This window comes from Podarcis bocagei (genome assembly GCF_964188305.1).
Source record: "Podarcis bocagei genome assembly, chromosome: 8".
NCBI lineage: Eukaryota > Metazoa > Chordata > Lepidosauria > Squamata > Lacertidae > Podarcis > Podarcis bocagei.
In genome coordinates this window covers 77,170,680-77,191,546 of record NC_138133.1, presented here as the reverse complement: position 1 = coordinate 77,191,546, position 20,867 = coordinate 77,170,680, and the positions used below count along the sequence as shown (strand labels likewise).

At 43.2% G+C, this 20,867-nt stretch overlaps 1 protein-coding gene across 2 annotated transcripts in view; it reads right to left on the bottom strand.

Moving 5' to 3' along the window:
- The window catches only part of DEPTOR (DEP domain containing MTOR interacting protein), a 65,357-nt gene that overhangs the window by 26,302 nt on the left and 18,188 nt on the right, over positions 1 to 20,867 (bottom strand). For both annotated transcript variants that reach the window (XM_081204889.1, XM_081204890.1), the window contains exons 4-5: positions 18,307 to 18,430; positions 8,823 to 9,001 (exon numbers count right to left, since the gene is read on the bottom strand). In XM_081204889.1, coding sequence (XP_081061015.1) covers positions 8,823 to 9,001; positions 18,307 to 18,430 — 303 coding nt within the window. The remainder of the gene's footprint in view (positions 1 to 8,822; positions 9,002 to 18,306; positions 18,431 to 20,867) is intronic.

Sequence of the window (20,867 nt, the reverse complement as noted above, 5' to 3'; positions counted from 1 at the left end):
CAGTATTTATAGGAACTCAAACACTGAGATTCTGCTCTGTTCTAGTAACAAGAAGCCGAAAGCACCAGCCTGAAGATGACGAGTGAGACCTCGTCGAAACGTCGCCTAGACACCCCAACTCTTACACGGGAAGACACCCGAAGACACCAAAACCTGCATTCCTGTACCCGTGAAAATCTACGAAAGCATATATATATATATATATATATATATATATATATATATGTAGGTTTTGGTGTCTTCGGGTGTCTTCCCGTGTAAGAGTTGGGGTGTCTAGGCGGCGTTTCGACGAGGTCTCACTCGTCATCTTCAGGCTGGTGCTTTCGGCTTCTTGTTACTAGAACAGAGCTCTGTTCTAGTAACAAGAAGCCGAAAGCACCAGCCTGAAGATGACGAGTGAGACCTCGTCGAAACGTCGCCTAGACACCCCAACTCTTACACGGGAAGACACCCGAAGACACCAAAACCTACATTCCTGTACCCGTGAAAATCTACGAAAGCAAATATATATATATATATATATATATATATATATATATACACACATATATATATATGAGCGAATGATGGACTTGAAGAAAGAATACAGAGTGGGGTTCATTTCTATTGCAAGGAATGTCCAAAACTGCTGAATATTGAGACTCATGTGAATGCTAACCATCCTAGATGAATTTTGTGACTGTCTAAAGATACCTGTTCCTCAATTCTCATTGGACATGCACCAAAGAACACTGAAAGTCACATTTAGGTTACTGTCAGCATTCACATCTGTATGTTTTTGGACATTTATTAGTTTGCTTGGGGTTGTCAAGATTCCTTCACAGTATCTGTGTGTGATGTCAATTTTTCAAACAGAAGTTTTGTACACAATATTGCAAAACGCTATGCAAAACAAAACATCTTATAAGCAAAAGCATGAAAAGCAGATAAAAATCAAAAGTAATGAATAAAAAATGCTCGTAAGAATGTACCTTAACGAATAAATGAATAAATGTACCTGTAATGAATAAAAAATGCTCGTAAGAATGTACCTTAAAAAGGTAAAGGGACCCCTGACCATTAGGTCCAGTCGTGGCCGACTCTGGGGTTGCGGCGCTCATCTCACTTTATTGGCCGAGGGAGCCGGCGTACAGTTTCCAGGTCATGTGGCCAGCATGACTAAGCCGCTTCTGGCAAACCAGAGCAGCGCATGGAAACGCCGTTTACCTTCCTGCTGGAGCGGTACCTATTTATCTACTTGCACTTTGACATGCTTTCGAACTAATGGTTGGCAGGAGCAGGGACCGAGCAACGGGAGCTCACCCTGTCGCAGGGATTCGAACCGTCAACCTTCTGATCGGCAAGTCCTAGGCTCTGTGGTTTAACCCACAGCGCCACCCACATCCCTTACTGCATAGTAATTTGATAATATAACCTGAACATCCACAATTCACCAAATTTTGGACAACAACTACAACATCAGCATTAAATATATAATTTCGAATATTACCTATTTGGTACTTTCACAGTGAATCATTATCCAGAGCATATTTTTATTCTTATGAAGTTACTGACCGTAGAAACATCGCCTACCATTCCGTCACACCACTCCATTTTAAAAAGACGCTATGGCTGTGCTCACACATGCTCTTTGCTTGATGACTCAAACATTGAGTGACGACTTGCAAGTGTAGAGGAGCTATCAAATCAAATATTAAGAATAAAGGTGTTGTTTAACTCCAAACAATGGCTGTGCTCACACAAGCCAAGAGCATGTGTGAGCACAGCCATAGAGTATTTTTTAAATGGAGTGGTGTGACGGAATGGTAGGCAATGTTTCTACAGTCAGTAACTTCATAAGAATAAAAATATGCTCTGGATAATGATTCACTGTGAAAGTACCAAATAGGTAACATTAAAAATTTGGCTGATTGGTTGTTGCCATTTGGGTTTTGCCTACCGCGTACCAAATCGTCACAACTTGTAAGGTTGCGGATAGGCTCTGGTTAAGGTGATAGGGATAGGGACATTTGGGTGGTGGAGATAGCCTGTTCCCGGCTTTCCGCTTATCCAGGTGTGGAAAATTCCTGCCGTGCCCCTGTCCCTACGACAGACGACACATGATGGCATAGCAAGGTCAAGCGAACAAGTCCTAAAAGTAGGGAAAGGTGGGCGGGTGCTCCGAATGCACACGCCGAAAGAGTAAGCTCTGGGTCACGTGCATGGGCATAAACAGGTCCCTCAAACTGTTTGGACTGCGTCCCATTGGCCAGATTGCACCCAGCTTCGAGGGACCTACCAATCGGGTGTTGTGGCTGACCAATCGTACCCACCCACAACACAGGGTGTCAGTTTTCCAGGTCTCACTGCAATACGTGCCCTCTTTAAGGGAGGACCTGATCTGCCAAAATTTCATTATTCCAAGCACTGACAAAAAGACAAATTGCTGCGCTTCCTGTCATTCGCTTCTTCAACTGCCGCTTGCAATTATTGTTATTAAAGAGATTCCATCTCAGCCTGCTTTATTTCAGCTTTCTGGTTTATTTCAGTGGCAACTTTATTGGCTCGCCCCACCAGGTGTGCTTTCCAATTCCCCCCCCCCAAGGCCTTCATTAAGCTGAATAGTTTTAAATTTAAAATTGCAGAGGATGTTACATTTTGTAGCAATTCATTTCCTGGTTCCTAGATTCTAATTACACCATGGATGGTGTCTGACTTCATTATGCAGAAAGCAGGTGATCTCATGGTTTTAAATATATGCAGTGATAACTGAGTGAGTGGGTGAGAGTGAAACAGAGCATCAGCGCTGTAAGTAAAAACCAAACTCAGTAGTAGAGAACATAAGGCTAGCTGTCTCCTAAGTCTGATTCCCCCCACCCACCATGTGCACTGAATATCCACTTTCGCCAGCTACATTATATTCAAGCTTGGCCCAGCTCACAAAGAAAATATCTGAATAAAGTCCACTTTATTTTCCTACATCCACTTCCAAGAATCTTCCGAGAACTGAATAAAAAAGATTTTGAAGAAATCACTGTCATTATGGAAAGCACCACAGATTTCCAAATCTTTAACTCCTCATCTTTTGAACATTTGGCACATGAATCTTCTATAAATGCTTTAGGATAGTGACCAATTTTAAAAAATAAAAAAATTACTCATTTCTTTTGCATTTGCAAAATCCTGTGTTTTTCTGCCCTGCCCATATTTCCTAGAGATTGATGACCTGATTTTCACGTTAAATGTGTACCTTTCATCTCTGCATAACCCTGATGTGTCACACACTGCCCCACTAAGTACAATAGCAGAAGGGCTTCCCTTCCAATTTTCCTCCCAGTGGAGAATAAATACCGCAAGACAAAAACATATGATATTGCAGAGAGCTTTCCCCCCATTCCTTCCAAAGGCTTTTTGGTCTTCAGAGCTAATCTGGCATCTGTAAATGTGCTTTAATGGTAGCATCAATTCAGAACATCTACCCTGTCATTAAAAATCCAGACGTTCAGTTACTGGTGTTCATCTATCTTTCTATCCAAGCCAATTCCCAATATTATATCCCGCTCTCCTAACATTTCATCATGTTTTACTGGGCTCAAGAAAAGAGACTTTTGGTTGTTCCAGGGGGTTGGACTTAAACCAATGGGTTCAAATTACAAGAAAAAGGATCTAGACAAAACATTAGGAAGAGTTTTCTGAAGATATGAGTGGTTCACCAATGGAAATGGACCACCTTGGAAGGTGGTGGACTCTTCTTTGTTAGATTATTTTAAGCAAAGAGTGAATGGCCATCTATCATCTATGCTTTAAAGGTGAAAAGGTAAAGGACTCCTGAATGGTTAAGTCCAGTCAAAGGCTATGAGGTTGTGGTGCTCATCTCACTTTCAGGCTGAGGGAGCCGGCGTTTGTTGAACTTCCTGTAGAGGCAGGCAGTTAGAATAGATTACTTTTGAGGGACCTTCCAATTCTATGACAGTTTGATCTCTAAAGGCAAGGAACAGTTTGTCCCAATCTGTGTCTACAGATGCTTTTACTTTTGCCATCCATTCCACCATGGGAGAGACACAGCCTGTACTCCTCTCCCTTCCGAAGGTAGCCGAAATATTAGGGAAAGGGGCATTGCTACCCAGTCTCAGCGAAGGTGACAGATCTTTAGCTAGTCTACATTTCTAAAATGCTTGTGCTGCATTCCATAACCCCATCTAGTGTCATACCAAGATATAGATCCCTGGGTGGGATTATATGCAGATGTATAGCGGGGCTGTCAGCATGAGACAGCAGCTACACCCTGGGAATGGCTTTGACTGGCCAAGCTAAACCAAGTGAGGGCAGCCAATGGATCTCAAACCATTGATGAGTTAGACTTCCCCTGCATACAAAGACAGGCTCTGGCACAATGAGTGGACAAGACCAGTAGTGGGTCCAATGGTCAAGAAGGAAGTTTCTGCATGGGCTGCAGAGGGAAGTGAGGAGCAGATGGGGCTCATCAACCTGGGAAGGTAGCCCATCTAGAAGAAGGGAAACTCTGGTCCTAAAACTCTGCTGCCTTGCAGGAGATCTTTGGGAGAAGATCTTTGGGCCTACACAAATCCAGGGTGGAGTCCCTAAGACCATTGGATGGTGCCTTGCACATTTCCTTCCAACAATTCCTGCAGCCAAGCTCTGCATGCAGTCATTCAGTACATGATATGCATACATCTCAAAGTTTACCAAATTGGGAAAGACCAGGACCAACATAAGGCACAGAGCACTGCCAGAAAGGGGTGGCATTTTCAGATAGAAGTTCAAGAGGAAACAGAAGGTTCTAGTTAGAGAGGGAGCTGGTGTAACATAGTGGTTAACCTAAAATTCTGGTTGGAACCATGTCTCTGCCATCAACTCCGCAGATGTCTGTCCCCTTAGTCGTACCTACTGTACCTGCAAAACTGGGATAATAGTACTGCAAGGGTTGTTGTAAAGTTTATGACAAAGTAATGCACATGAAATGCTATACACACTCAAAAGCATTATAGAAACACAAAACATTTATTATAATTCAGAAAGGCATTTAGATATGAAAGCTCTTGCCTCAATGCTAGGATCTGAACTAAAGTTGACAGTCAGGCCCTTTTCTATGACAATAAATTAACTAGAGAAGGAAACTGCATGTCATTATTCTTTGTGCTTATTCAGCAATAAGGGTAGTCGAGTTCTATTATAAACTGTGACAGCAGTTTATAAAGACAACCAATGAGGCACAAAGGTATTTTATCCTACACTCAATCGTCAGCCAAATATCTCATTCAGCTCTTGCCAGGCTACAGCAGAATGCCAATTAGTGTTAATTGAAACTGTATTGACAATGCTGACATATAAGTCACAAAGAATGGCTCGGCCCTTGGAAAGCAGAGGAAACTTGCCAGCGGATCCATGGTATTTACTTGCAAACTGAGCAGACTCTATAAAGATTGCAATAAACAGACAACGGAGTGAAAAGCAGGCAGCTGTTGTTATTTCAAAGTTAGCTTGCAATTTGGAAACAGGATGGGGGGGAGGTGAGAAGGGAAGATTTCTAATTTTTTAGCTATGCTAGTTTCAGTATAAGTACAGATGCAGTCAAAACAGATGTTATTTTTGTTTGCTACAGCTAAAATCCATAATCATTCCATCTCAGCTGAGTGTAACCAATATCGTTTCTAACTCGGGTGAAACACAATGAAATCTATAGAAACTAAGTCTCTAAACCAAATCTCCTACTGGCAAAGTATTATAAATAAAGAGCTTAGCCTCTCTGGGCTTTAATCAGATTTTACACCAGTCCTTTTCATCCTAAGTTCTTGGAAAGTCAAGAAGAACACTCCATTTCTAACATTAAACAGGAACAAGGGAGTTGCATACATTTTCCCTGGCTGCAATTCCAATCTGGTTCAGTTCCTCAGGGGAAATCTTGCATGACTGGGTCAGAACACTGTCGGATTAGCCCATCAGTGCCCTTGGTAGCCGGCCAAAAATTATGGTTGCCAGTGGGAGGAAGTTGCTTGTTTTCAGGTGGTGCATTAGCATGTTTTGATTTGATCGGGGAAACCTGGGTTGCAGCCCTGTTCCATTTTTTGTTTCTTTGCTTCTTTTAATTTTTAATCACCTTCATCCCATAGGATTCCAGGTCATCCAGATAAAGTATTCGAATAAAACACAACATGCAATCACACAATTATTAAAATCTTTTTTTAAAAAAAAACACCCTTCGATAATGTATTGAAATTTCAGCCATAACAATTACAGCACAGCAGCAGACAGAAGACTAAATTGGGCTTCACACATCCTTGACCTCTCAAAGGACCAATGGAAAAGGTATGCCTTCAATTGATACAGAGAATCTGGCAAGAAAAGATACGGCTTGTTGACAGGACAAACAGGGCTGGCAGATTTTGGAAGAGACACTCCAGGCTCAGTCCTGCTCAGAATTAGCTGGGCAGCAGTTCCATTGAACCCAGAGGTGCTTTCTTCTGACTGCAGAGGATGGTTTAACTCATAACACACTTTGAACTTTAACAAAAGCTCTTCAGCCTGCTTTAGCTTTTTAATGACAAATGCAGTAGTCACGAAATTAAAAGACTCCTGCTTCTTGGGAGAAAAGCAATGACAAACCTAGGTAGCATCTTAAAAAGCAGAGACATCACCTTGCCAACAAAGGTCCGTATAGTTTAAGCTATGGTTTTCCCAGTAGTGATGTATGGAAGTGAGAGCTGGACCATAAAAAAGGCTGATCACCGAAGAATGGATGCTTTTGAATTATGGTGCTGGAGGAGACTCTTGAGGGTCCCATGGACTGCAAGAAGATCAAACCTATCCATTCTGAAGGAAATCAGCCCTGAATGCTCACTGGAAGGACAGATCCTGAAGCTGAGGCTCCAATACTTTGGCCACCTCATGAGAAGAGAAGACTCCCTGGAAAAGACCCTGATGCTGGGAAAGATCGAGGGCAGAAGGAGAAGGAAGTGGAAGAGACAGTTTCACTGCTGCGTAAAGGCTCTGGGTGATATTCAACTATGTTTTACTCAAGGGTAGGCCCATTAAAATCAATAAGCTCAACTAAGCTAGGTCCATTAATTTCAGTAGGTCTGAGTGAAACCTAACTGAACATCAGCCACATACTTTTCCCCTCCAAAGCTCTAGTGCAAGTTCTTAACAAAGGTGGCAGGAGGGTCTGCAGAATCCAGTTAGAATGAGGAGAATCTACTGTCTAGAGAAAGCTGGTAAAAGTGGTGCTGTGATACTTTCATTTTTTAAAAGATGGACAGCCCGCCTGAAGCAGATGGGGGCCTGAAGGGGCCAAGGCTGATGGCTGAACCAGTATCCAATGTGAGGTATATCTGTCTGTGTGATGTGGCAGAATAAGAACCTGCAGTGGCCTCTCTCTCTCTCTCTCTGCATTATCTTATCTTCACCCTGTTCTACCTCTCCCTTTTATCTCCCAGTCCTTACCTATAGCATGTTCTTGCCACTTCAGAGGCCAAGGGAGTATACTTTACTTGTGTGTTGTGCCCTTAGCAGCTGGCACCCTATAAATTACTCTCTGGCAGCAAGATTAATTGCACAACTATGATGTAAGCTGGCAAAAAGTCATTCATTGCGTTATTTCCAGCCCAAGTTGAAGAGCAATAAGATTAAAAAACCAAAGCGAAAACCCTCAGAGCCAGTTGTAATTCAATCCCTTTGAGGGTTGGCATTGCCAAGGGACAACAAGGAGTGAGCAGATCGCTACAGGACAATAAGAAATGACGGATGATGTGGCCCAAGCCCTACACTACCCAACTCTCCCCTGAAAATTACCTTCTGCTGGCAACAACCAGGCAGAATTGGACTTAAGAAGTAATTAACCTTTGCTGCTCTCACAGTTTGAAGCTTTTAAAATCAACTGGACTTAAAAGATAGTCAAGACTAAGGGCTTATCCACAGTTTGTTTTGTCCTGCTGCTTTCCCCTGGAGAAAGTCACTCTTCAGTGCTCAATCAGACCAAACAGCAATTTGGGTTTCCCCCTGGATTGGCATTTGTTCCGATCGATCACTAAAGAGTGGGTTCTTCTTTGGAAAGGAGCAGGGCAAGGGGAAAACTGCTCAGACTCCTGCTTCCTATGCACAGTAAATGCAGAGTATGGATGAGCACTAAGGTTGCACACACACTCCTGGTTATTCTGCATTCAGTGCACTCCCACACTGGTTTGGAAAGCAGTGCACACCTGACATCAGCCACAATCCCTACCTGCCCTGTATCTGCCCTGTCGCTCCTTAGGAAATACTGCATTATGATGGGCTTGCCCAGCTTCAATCAAAATATACAAAAAGGAAAACCTTGCTGTGTTCTGAGCTGGCGATGTGTGCACAGCCCAATTCCTATGCCGTTGTTTTAAACTGGACTCAGGTCACAACTAACTTTTCCAACTTTGGGCTCTCACGGTTGGCAGCTTGTGCTGAACTCTGAATCACAGGTTTTCCACAAGGAGGAGAAACCACCACAACCAAACCCTTCTTGGGTACAGCTGAAAAAAGAAAGAAGGATATACTCTTCTCAGAAAAAGAAATATAAGCTGCTCAATAGGACATGGGTCAAAATGACCAACCTAATGATGCCAGAACTACACAAATTGTGACCCACCAAGCTGACCACTAACTACTAAGTATAGTTACTTAATATAACTTTCTGTTTTGCTTCCTGTCTGGGATTGCAAAAGTGAGGAGCATTCACAATATATATGCTCACCACTTAAAAATATGTAGGGTTAAGCAGTCCATGTTCAAACATGCAACCACCTTATGAGATCCTTCGCATCTAGACAGAGCTCGCTAAAGCAGTGAACATTTCTCACCATGCTGTATAATTCCGTGCTCCAGCAGCCTGCGACCAAGTTGTTCAGCTTCAGACCTTGTGGTGGCCTCTCCTTCCTGGATCAACCAGTCAATCAGCTGAGATGCCATGAAAGTGCGTTCATATTTTATTCCTTCCTCTTCCCTGGCTTGTAAAAGTGCATTTTCAGTATTCATCAGCCTGCGACGAAAGAAGGGAGGGAGACGCAATGTGAGCACATGAAGGTTAATCTGCAGAAATGTGTTCTAATTCCACCTTGGTCCAGGTTTACCCAAGGATGGAGCAAGGACATTGCAAATAACACAAGTAGTTGCTTCCAGTTGGGAGCATTTAAGAAAGGAGCCGGCGTACAGCTTCCGGGTCATGTGGCCAGCATGACTAAGCCGCTTCTGGCAAATCAGAGCAGTGCACGGAAAACCGTTTACCTTCCCGCTGGAGTGGTACCTATTCATCTACTTGCACTTTGACGTGCTTTCGAACTGCTAGGTAGGCAGGAGCAGGGACTGAGCAATGGGAGCTCACCCCATCGCGGGGATTCGAACCACCGACCTTCTGATCGGCAAGTCCAAGGCTCTGTGGTTTAACCCACAGTGCCACCCGTGCACTGCTCTGGTTCGCCAGAAGTGGCTTAGTCATGCTGGCCACATGACCCGGAAGCTGTACGCCGGCTCACTCGGCCAATAAAGCGAGATGAGCACCACAACCCCAGAGTTGGTCACGACTGGACCTTATGGTCAGGGGTCCCTTTACCTTTTTACACATAGATCAGAGGGTGAGGACATGCTTTGTATGCAAAAGGTCCTGCATACAATCAACAGCATCTGCGCAGACTGAGCCATATAGTAATGAAACAAGGATGTTTTTGTCCAAACACAGCACCCAGTTCTTCCCTGTAAGGGCCCCTCATCATCCATACCAAAGCATCTATCTGCTTTGCATTCGAAAGCTTCCAGGATCAATCCCCAGGATCTCCCTGTAGGGCTAGGAAAGATGCCAGTGCTCTGCAAGATTCATACAGGTGGTCTGCAGCATGTTGGTGGTGGAAGACATGAGGCACCACACCCATCACATTAAACAGCCAATCTATAACTATATTGCTACAGTCTCCTTAAAAATGTTCCTCTTAACTGCCTTGCAGGTCTGATAAATCAGGCTTATCTACCCAACTTCCTTATGAAATATATGACCAGGAACCTAGTGGAGAAAGCTTGCAACATAATAATTCCACAGTGAAAGCTAAAATTAGACCTATGTCAGTTGCTTCAGTGGGGGGTGGGAACTGACGGTTGCTAACCAAGTAATAGGTCAATGAACTCATCCGAAACTTCATGTTACGTGAACTGTAGAATAAATTCACTTGTTCCTTCTCCTTAGTTCTTCTCTTCCTGGCCTACAACGTGAAATAACAGGCTTCCACCATTCACACTTGACGATTTTCCAGATTCCTTTCAGGTTCACTAATGGCTAAACAGAAGTACTTCTTCTGTTTGTGAAAGGGGCGAAATCCTGTGAATGGAACAAACTCTGCTGTAGGCATTTTTATAATTCTAATGGTACCAAGAGGGACGCGGGTGGCGCTGTGGGTTAAACCACAGAGCCTAGGACTTGCCGATCAGAAGGTTGGCGGTTCGAATCCCCATGACGGAGTGAGCTCCCGTTGCTCGGTCCCTGCTCCTGCCAACCTAGCAGTTCGAAAGCACGTCAAAGTGCAAGTAGGTAAATAGGTACCGCTCCAGCGGGAAGGTAAACAGCGTTTCCGTGTGCTGCTCTGGTTTGCCAGAAGCGGCTTAGTCATGCTGGCCCCATGACCTGGAAGCTGTACGCCGGCTCCCTCAGCCAATAAAGCGACATGAGCGCCACAACCCCAGAGTCGGCCATTACTGGACCTAATGGTCAGGGGTCCCTTTACCTTTACCTTTAAGGCTTCCTTACAACCAGCTACCCTCCCCCTATGGATGTGACCGTGCTTGCTATCTGATTTTGTAACCTCAAGATTCCCCGGTTCTCCTTCTTATTCCATCAGCAGGAGGAAGCTGGGGTCTGATAATTACACCTTTCAACAGTCCCTGTTCTGGGGAGAAGCTAAACTGAGGCCAGAAAGGTAGCACAATCAACTGTGATTTGAAACCTCTTTACTGAGCAAATCTAGTTAGCTGCTTGCATCATGTATCCAGGTTGTTTACCCCATGTAATTCATGTACTTCACACACAGACACAAACTCTCGGAAGCTACGCATCTGCATGCGATGATAGCTAATGCCTCCTTAATTTTTGGCAGGGACAAAATGTTCTGGGGTTTAGAAAAGAGGGGAGGAAAAACAAGGATCTTGCCAGGGGGCAAACTGGAGAGTGATGTGTAAATCCAATAAACATTATCAAAAGCTATCTTGTTTTGACTGTGTTTTATCCACACAGGGGACACATCCAAACAGTGGACAAAGAGTTTAAACAGAGTTTAATTTTTAGCTACTCAAGCATGCATGGTCTCGCCATGGTAACAGGAAATAAAAAACAAGGTGCAACAGGGAGATTTTATTGTCCAGACACAAGCACACTGTGCAAATGAGCCCTGTAATTAAAATTGGTAGAAATATGCCCATCATGATAAACATGTGTGTGTGTGTTCACATGTGTGTGTCTATCAAACTATAAACAATGTTAAACACATCCCATTGGTATTCACAGCAACATCAGTTTTGGAGTGTTGACTCTCACTGAAAGTGGAATGGAAGAAGGAAAGGCTTCAGTTCCCCCTCTCTGCCTGTCTTGATCTTGATCCTGAGCAGACCACCTAACAGGTTCTATAAGCAATTTTAAGAAACAGGTGCAATGTTAGAACACACACTCTCTTTTATGTTTAGTTTTGCAGGGGTAGATGGGTAGGGAGGGCTTGCATCTGTAAGGCTGAATGGGCATTGTGTTGTGCTTGGAGCACAGGCAGACCTGTTGCATTTCCCATGGGAACTCTTGCAAGTGTCAGTACGGGGCAGGGAGGGGGGCAGGTTTGCCCTTAACGTTAAACTGCCCCCCCCAAATGCAGTGCTTTTCATCTCACATTTCATGCACATAGGGGTGAATGGCAAGAAATTACTTATTTTTTAATAATAATAATAATAATAATAATAATAACAATAATAATAATAATAATTTTTATTTATACACCTCCCTCCCTGGCCAGAGCCGGGCTCAGGGTGGCTAACACCAGTAAAATTACAGTAAAAACATAATTGGGGGGGGGACAATTTAAAATACAGGTCAAAATGCAATTTAAAATGCAGCCTCATTTAAAAAGTAGCCCATGGATCAAAACCGTAAGGGGAGGGAAAACATAAGGGTCAGACTGAGTCCAAACCAAAGGCCAGGCGGAACAGCTCTGTCTTGCAGGCCCTGCGGAAAGATGTCAAGTCCCCTGGGGGCCCTAGTCTCTTGTGACAGAGCATTCCACCAAATCGGGGCCAGTACTGAAAAGGCCCTGGCCCTAGTTGAGACTTAGTTAAGACTTTTGTAGGAAATCAAGGGATATACACTTGGAGACCATCAGTGTATGCTTCAGTACCGCACAAAACCTGTTCCCACCCCCCACCCCCCAGTGATCCCAATAATTAAAAATCAAGCAGGATCCCATCTTCATTCTGCTTTTAATTTTTGGTCATTCTAGAGCAGGAGTGGGAAACCTTCTTGTTATGAAGCACTCTTGACTCGCATTAAAAGTTTGCTTGGGGGTCACATCCAGTGGTGTGGAGTGGCATTAATGGGTGCTGACGGCATAGCTCACACAAACCTGAACTGAACTGACCACCTGCAAGGGCCTGCATGAAATTAGGCTGAAGGCCACCTGTAGCCACAGCTCTAACGTATAACAGGAGATACATGGGATTTTTGTATGTTAGACAGCTCTGCTTCATCTGCCTTGATAAAGTGTTTGCAGGTAGCCTGACAAAGTGGATTTAAAAGTGCTGTTAGTAAGCAGATTTTGTACAGTCTCAGATGATAAAACAGCATCATGGGAATCTTTCAAATGGAGAAGCCTGTTAAGTCATCCTGTCTACTTCCCCTTTTAACACACAGTTATTCCCTAATGACTGTTTCATCCAGTGTACCAGTTACAGATAGGTAGCCGTGTTGGTCTGCCATAGTCAAAATAAAAAAATTCCTTCCAGTAGCACCTTAAAGACCAACTAAGTTAGTTCTTGGTATGAGCTTTCGTGTGCATGCACACTTCTTCAGATACACTGAAACAGAAGTTGCCAGACTCTTCTATATAGTGAGAAGGTGGGGAGGGGTATTACTCAGAAGGGTGGTGGGAATGGGAGATTGGCAGATAGCTGAGATGAGCCTGTTGACGACTCTTAACGACTGCAGTAGGTCTTACAGGAAAAGGCAAGGGGTGAGAAGGTGAAAAATGGCTAAGTCATGTATAATGAGATAAGAATCCAATGTCTTTGTTCAAACCAGGTCTCTCCATGGTTTTAAGTTTGGTAATGAGTTGCAATTCAGCAGCTTCTCTTTCCAGTCTGGAAAAGAGAAGCTGCTGAATTGCAACTCATTACCAAACTTAAAACCATGGAGAGACCTGGTTTGAACAAAGACATTGGATAGAAGGATCTGGCAACTTCTGTTTCAGTGTATCTGAAGAAGTGTGCATGCACACGAAAGCTCATACCAAAAACTAACTTAGTTGGTCTTTAAGGTGCTACTGGAAGGAATTTTTTTATTTCATCCAGTGTAGTCTTTAAAGCCTCACGTCACCAGATAGGGCATAGAACAGCAACCAAAAGAAAGCTGACTGCCACAAAAACAGAGAATGTAATGACTACACATGGGTAGTTTGCAGTCCTGGGGGGTCTGTGTAGAAAGGAAATAAACTAACTGAAACAGAAAATTTTATTAAAGACACACACTATCACAGTATTTACTGGCACTCAAAGACTAAACCTGAGATGGTTTTCCACTATTTTGTTATTATTTACTCTAGCTTTAAAATGCATATACAGTGGTACCTCGGTTTACGAACTTAATCCGTTCCGGAAGTCCGTTCTTAAACCGAAACCATTCTTAAACCAAGGCGCACTTTCCCTAATGAGGCCTCCCGCCACCGGTGCCCTTCCACTGTTCGGATTCCGTTCTTAGACCAAAGTAAAGTTCTCAAACAGCGACACTACTTCCGGTTTTGCAGAGTTCGTAAACCGAATCGTTCCTAAACAGGACTGCCCTTCAAAAAAGAAAGACCACAGGGCAGTTTACAACATATGAAAGGTTGTAGGTTTGATCTCCTTTTTTAAAAAGGGCCCACATAGCATAGGAAAAAACTCTTTCTTAGACCTTGGGATACCAGTTAATGGGCTAGACAAATCAGTGGTTGGACTGATCACATTGAAACAAATAATTCGTTTATTTAAATATTAGTTAATATTAGTTTATTGAATATGAATTCAATATTAGTTCATATGAATGAAATTAATGCTAACATAACATGTATGCATTTATTCTGAGTGCAGAAAACACGTTTCCTTGCTGTAGAATTTGGCTTGTCTTAAAACCTATGGAGAACACACAGGCCTTCCTTTACATTAAAAATTTCCGTGGTCGCCATGCACTATTTAGAGCACTGCTATTTGAAGTAGGTGGGGAAGGGAGAATCTGAAGGATCTTTCTGCCTTTTAGCACTGGGGCAGAGAGCATCTTTCCCATCTATTTTAGGCTGAGTTCCAAGTTGGAACATCTAACTTTAACCACAGCCATTAAGCCTTGCAATTTCCCTCTGTTTATGAAAACATTCTTCTATGGCATTAGGGAAGTGTATTGAAAACACAGCATGTTCTTCCATTTGCTGTGTTTGACATTTGAAAAGCAAGGGAAATTTGTTTCACTGGCTGCTGCAAACAAATGGAACAAGAAGACAAACACAAAAAGAAGGGAAATTTAAAACAAACAAACAAACAAAAAGCACATCAATCCTACTTGGACTGAGGAACCATTATCGCAGTTTCCTCATGCTCTTCTTATTATATTATTCACTGAATTTATATACCACCCTATACCCGCAGGTCTCAGGGCAGTTCACAGAATAAAATCAGAACATAAAACCATGAAATTCATAATCTAAATGAAAACAAAATAAAAACAACAGCTACCCGACTCTTCTGTCTGCCTCACACATATATCCAAAAAGTCACTATCCTTCTCAGTGTTTTACTAGCCACTTATTTGTTTACCATCTGCTGTGAGTCAACTACCTGAAAGAACAGAAACCACCTGAAAAATACAGTCAGTATCAGGGACACGCCCAGCAGAGAGGAATCTCCAGAGGAGGAGGAATTGGCTGCACCTGAGTTGTCAAGAAGTAGGAGGCGGAGCAAGCGATTAGAGCAGAAGGTGGGAAGGACATGGCGTATATCTGGCCTTAAGAGAAGCTAGTCGAGTCAACTGACTCCGACAGTGAAGGATGTGTTGTGGAAGCTTGGACTGCTATAAGCCTGTTATTGAGAAATAAACCTCATCTACTTAAACTGCCAGTGTTCCATGTCTTGTGTGGGAGAAACGCTAAACCTGACAGCCAGCTTACATCCAATTGATCATGGCTTTGTTACCTGGTGGCCTGACAAAGATATTTACTTACCACTGGTGACCAGATGAATAACAACTGACCTACCGTACTTGTTTTCTGTCTCTGTGCCTAAAGATTTACAATCCCCTATCTGGTGACTGTATCACCCAGTAGTGATGTATGGAAGTGAGAGCTGGACCATAAAGAAGGCTGATCGCCGAAGAATTGATGCTTTGGAATTATGGTGCTGGAGGAGACTCTTGAGAGTCCCATGGACTGCAAGAAGATAAAACCTATCTATTCTGAAGGAAATCAGCCCTGAGTGCTCACTGGAAGGACAGATCCTGAAGCTGAGGCTCCAATACTTTGGCCACCTCATGAGAAGAGAAGACTCTCTGGAAAAGACCTGATGTTGGGAAAGATGGAGAGCACAAGGAGAAGGGGATGACAGAAGATGAGATGGTTGGACAGCGCTATCAAAGCTACCAGCATGAGTTTGACCAAACTACGGAAGGCAGTGGAAGATAGGAGTGCCTGGCGTGCTCTGGTCCATGGGGTCATGAAAAGTCGGACACGACTAAACGACTAAACAACAACAACATCTGGTAAAGGCCACAGCTTCTTGCTTTTACAATAGTACCTTGGGTTACAGACGCTTCAGGTTACAGACTTCGCTAACACAGAAACAGTACCTCGGGTTAAGAACTTTGCTTCAGGATGAGAACAGAAATCGTACGGTGGTAGCAGGAGGCCCCATTAGCTAAAGTTGTACCTCACGTTAAGAACAGTTTCAGGTTAAGAACGGACCTCCAGAACGAATTAAGTTCTTAACTCGAGGTACCACTGTATTTCCCAAGCCCTATTCTGATCTCCTACAGTCCCTTACTAGGGGCAAACATCCTTATTATTAAAATTTGTATATCGCCCATCATTACACGGATTAGCCATTTCTGTTATGCTAGGTAAGATTCCTGAGGACACCTGACAGACAAACCACTATTTGAGACAGCTCTGGAATGCAATTCTCAGTGTTACAAAGCACCTACTTTCTTTCATTTCTCACGTGCATTTTTCCCCTCTGAGGGCAAGTACATGCCATGCAGTTCCCCAAGCAAGTAACATGTACAAGAATGCAAAAACTGGGGTAAAGAGTCCATGAAAATGCATATATTGGTACGAATATCATCATCATCAACAACTTTATGACGGTCACAGACCAGCATAAGTTAAAACAGAAAACACAATAATTTAGGAAATAAAACAGGTAAAGGGGGTAAAAGGGGTGACTCAAAGAAGGGGCAGGGATGTGTGAGGGAGACTTTAAATCAGCTAGAAGGTTGAAAGCAAGCAGTTGCTAAAATAACTATAGAAAGGAGGGTGCAAGAGAGGGCATGGGTCTTGCGTATGAGCCTTCAGTTTAGGTCAGGCGCATGACCCAAACCATTCTTCGGCGAATGTCCATCATAGCAGTGCAAAATCTGCTGGGTTTGCATCTTGAAGTAGCAAGATCGGGTATAGAGTCGCTCTGTCTGTCCAGAGAATTTGTGTAGTATTGGCAGGAAGAACCTGACTCGTACGTCTGCATAATATTGACAGTGGAAGAAAGACATGTTCTGTAGTTTCTAGTTCCCCTGAGCCACAGGGGCATTTCCTCTCCTCGTATGGTACCTTCCTAAAACGGCCTTCCTGGATAGCTGAGGGGGAGGGGCCTGGCATCGGGCCAAAGTGAAGGCCCTTCGCTGTTTTGCTAAGTTGGTTATGGACGTGGGTGGCACTGTGGTCTAAACCACAGAGCCTAGGGCTTGCCAATTGGAAGGTCAGCGGTTCGAATCCCTGTGGCGGGTTGAGCTTCCGTTGTTTGGTCCCAGCTGCTGCCAACCTAGCAGTTTGAAAGCACCTCAGAGTGCAAGTAGACAAATAGGTACCGCTCCAGCGGTAAGGTAAACGGCATTTCCGTGCACTGCTCTGGTTCGCCAAAAGCGGCTTAGTCATGCTGGCCACATGACTCGGAAAAACTGTCAGGGGACAAATGCTGGCTCCCTCGGCCTATAAAGCGAGATGAGCGCCACAACCCCAGAGTTGTCTGCGACTGGACCTAACCGTGAGGGGTACCTTTACCTTTACCTTTAAGTTGGTTATATATGGCATTTGGGACCTGAGGTATCTTTTGGTTTATTGGTAAGAGTAACACAGAAAAATGCTTTGTTTCAGGGGAAATTATTTTGCAGAAGTGCATATATTAGGCAAAATTCCATACAAACGTGCATGTTAATGAGAAATTCACACTAAAATGCTGGTGCATTGTCTTGAGGACTTAGAAAAATTGCAGAGTAATGCAGGGGACAGAACTTAAGCTTGTGGAAACGAGAAAATGAGAGGAAACAAAGCTGACACGTTGGTCCATTCCTAGCTGCAGTCAGACAAATAAAAACACATTTCACTCTGTTCCTTGCACCTGAAAGAGCCACGTGTGCTGCTCATGGATGCTAGTGTTTTGTACCACAACACCCCTCATGAATTGACCAATCTGTTCACCTTTTGCATATCCATTTCCAGTAAATGTCAGCTCACATGTTGTACTTGTTGCTACTTGCGCCTAAATCAGGCATGCTGCAAACAACCCCTTCAGTCTGAGCAAATATGACACGGACCTCGTCGCAGGTGGCAAACTCCTCTGTTATTTGACCCATATAATCTGACAGGATATTCAGAATCTCTATCCAACCATCTGTTTCAAATCTTAATTATATGCTCAGGACTCATCTCTGTCAGTATAACCTTTCTCTTGGGAAAACTGAGGAGACGGAAGATGCCGTTCTTAATAAAGGATAATGTAATTCAGCAAGATCCTACGAATGTAAGACCATTTTTCTAGTTGTTAATCAACGCAAGCCGATAAAGAGCAGCTAACACTGTCAACCTTCTGTGTGCAACCTACTTTTCATAGAGCCTCTGTCCTCTCATGAAGGCCTTCACTTCGTTGTCAAGTGGGAACGTTCCATCATCTTTCCGAAAGCGGTAGAAAAGTTTGAGGTCCTTGAATTCCTTATGCTCATCGCAAACTGAAGTGCAAAACCCAGAAGAAGAAGAAATAGTAAACACCACATCAAGAACTTGAAGCAATCATTATGAATCTAGAAGCAATGCAGATACTAAATCATTGTTTTCCTTTACAAAAAAAAAAAAAAAACAGGCTTCAGATAAACCACAAAAACGATTGACCTTTTATTGTACTTCGTTAAAAAAAACCTTAGTTTGTGAAGCTCTGCACATACTCCTACTTTATTGTATTATCAGCAGCCATTTATAGGTGGGGGGAATTACTGACCTTTTTTTAAAAAAAATCTGTTAGTTATAGTTTATTGCATTTTTACCCCACCCTTCCTCTAAGGAGCATGGGGTGGTGTTTCATTGTTCTGTGTCCCCCACCATTTTATCTTCATAGCGCCCTGTGTGATAAGTTAAGCTGAAGGATAACAGAGCTTTGTAGTTGAGTGGGGACTTAAGTTTAAGTCTCCCTGATCCTCTAACCACTACACTGACTCCGGTAACCCACAAATAGTAATTTGTGCAAAGTTTACAGGCTGAAAGAGAAGGAGAAGCAACAGTTGCATTTCACTTTATTTATTTATTAAACCTATAAGTCCCCCCATAAAAGTAACTCAAAGCAGCATACAACAATAAATAAATAACACATATTAAAACCAGCATAACACGGAAACAGAATAACATCTAATCCTCATTGTGGCGATCACACAGGGTCCCCGGACGTTTCACCGTCTATTGATCCCTGTGCCACCACTTTATTTCTCGCTGCCACCACCCAGCCCTACCCGGGACAATACTGAGTCCAGTCAGGGTTAAATTGGAACACAAACTTCTGTTTATTTATTGCAGTTTAACAAGTGTGTGGTTTCATAAACGGTATCGGTCAATTACAATCATGGGGTGCCTATAGGGTGACCTATAACTTCCGCTACCTGCTCTCACTCACTAACCCACCTCTCAGATATTTACTTGTATTCCTAGCTCCTAACTGTTCCTGACTCAGCTTATTTTGCTGCACTAACTCAACCTACCCACGACCCAACTCCCAACAAACTCCCCCTTTCACCCCTCCCAGAGCTGGTTTTATAGTCCCTCTGACTCCACCCCCCCCGGGTTCTGATTGGGTAACCTGTTTAACTATTTCACCTCCAGCACTCTCATATGTGAACGTCAAACTCATTCCTGTTTTAAACTGCAACACCAAACAAAAACCTAAGTGAACAAGTGGACCTTCAGCTTGCATTGTGAACTAATAAGAATCAGCACCAGCCATTTCTTAGAAGTGAGGGCAATCCACAAACAGGGCCCCGCCATAGGTTTGCACCACTTATCAAAACTCTCTTTCTATCTTGTGATCAATGGCCATGTTCACAGGTATTGATAGGTTTCTGGCTTATTGTGGTTTATGACGAATAAGCAATCTGCCCAATTGCTCCCACTTTGAGCCTCCTTTGGTGTGCGCAGGCTAAACAAACCAGGAAAACTTGGCTTCCCCCCTTACGTTCAAAGATGAGATCCTGAATCGTTGCTATCTAGAGATTCATGATTGCTGGCCAACCTGAAACCATAGTTTGTTGCCGACTTACCAATGGCATCTTGTTCAGAAGCAACAAACCACAATTCCCAGTTTGTTTATCCTGCTTACACCAGGGGAGGAGTGAAGTCGAAGCAAGTGGGCAGCATGCAGTGGCTAGATCTTTATTTAGCATAAGCTACAAACCCCAGTTTATTGTTACATTGAGGCATCAGGCATAAGCCTGCATTTTATTAATGTTTGATCAGGACTTGTATATTAGAGAGAGCCTAAAAGATTTTCAAATGTTTCATGCCAGGCAGAGAAAACCTTGGCCATTCTCCTAAGACAAGGGGCCCCCCCTTTGATTGATAGCAGAAAACAATTCTCAAAGTCGTAAAAGCTGAAATTACAGACTGAGTAATGACACTGACCCTACATGTTACAGAAGATAACAAAGGCAGAGATAAATATAATTAGGAATGGGCAAATAGTAAAATGATACCATGGGCCTCTCTTAAACCTTGAGCTGTATTTTCTAAGGCCAGAGGCAAATGGGGAGAAGCATCTAGCTGACAGAGAAAGAGAGGCTTTTTTTTGGGAAGTCTTTTTAAAACTGTTTCTTTCTTAAACTGAGAGAGTTTGGGAAGAGCTAATGGAAACAAAGCAACTGGCTGGAGAAGGGGGGGGGGATGTAAACTAAAGAGGTTTCTTCTGAAACTGTTTTATACTGAGTTCCCTTTTCTACTTTACAAAGACCTTATTCCTTTTAAGAGGCTACCTGTGTTGTGTATTAAATATATTGTCTTAAATATAATTATGCAAAGGATTTAACAAATGCTAGAAGAGTTGTATTTATCCTGGAATTAAGTCAGCCAGCAGTTTAGCCCTCCTGCTAGACAGGAAGACGCCATCAAATGTTGTCCTGATATATTAGC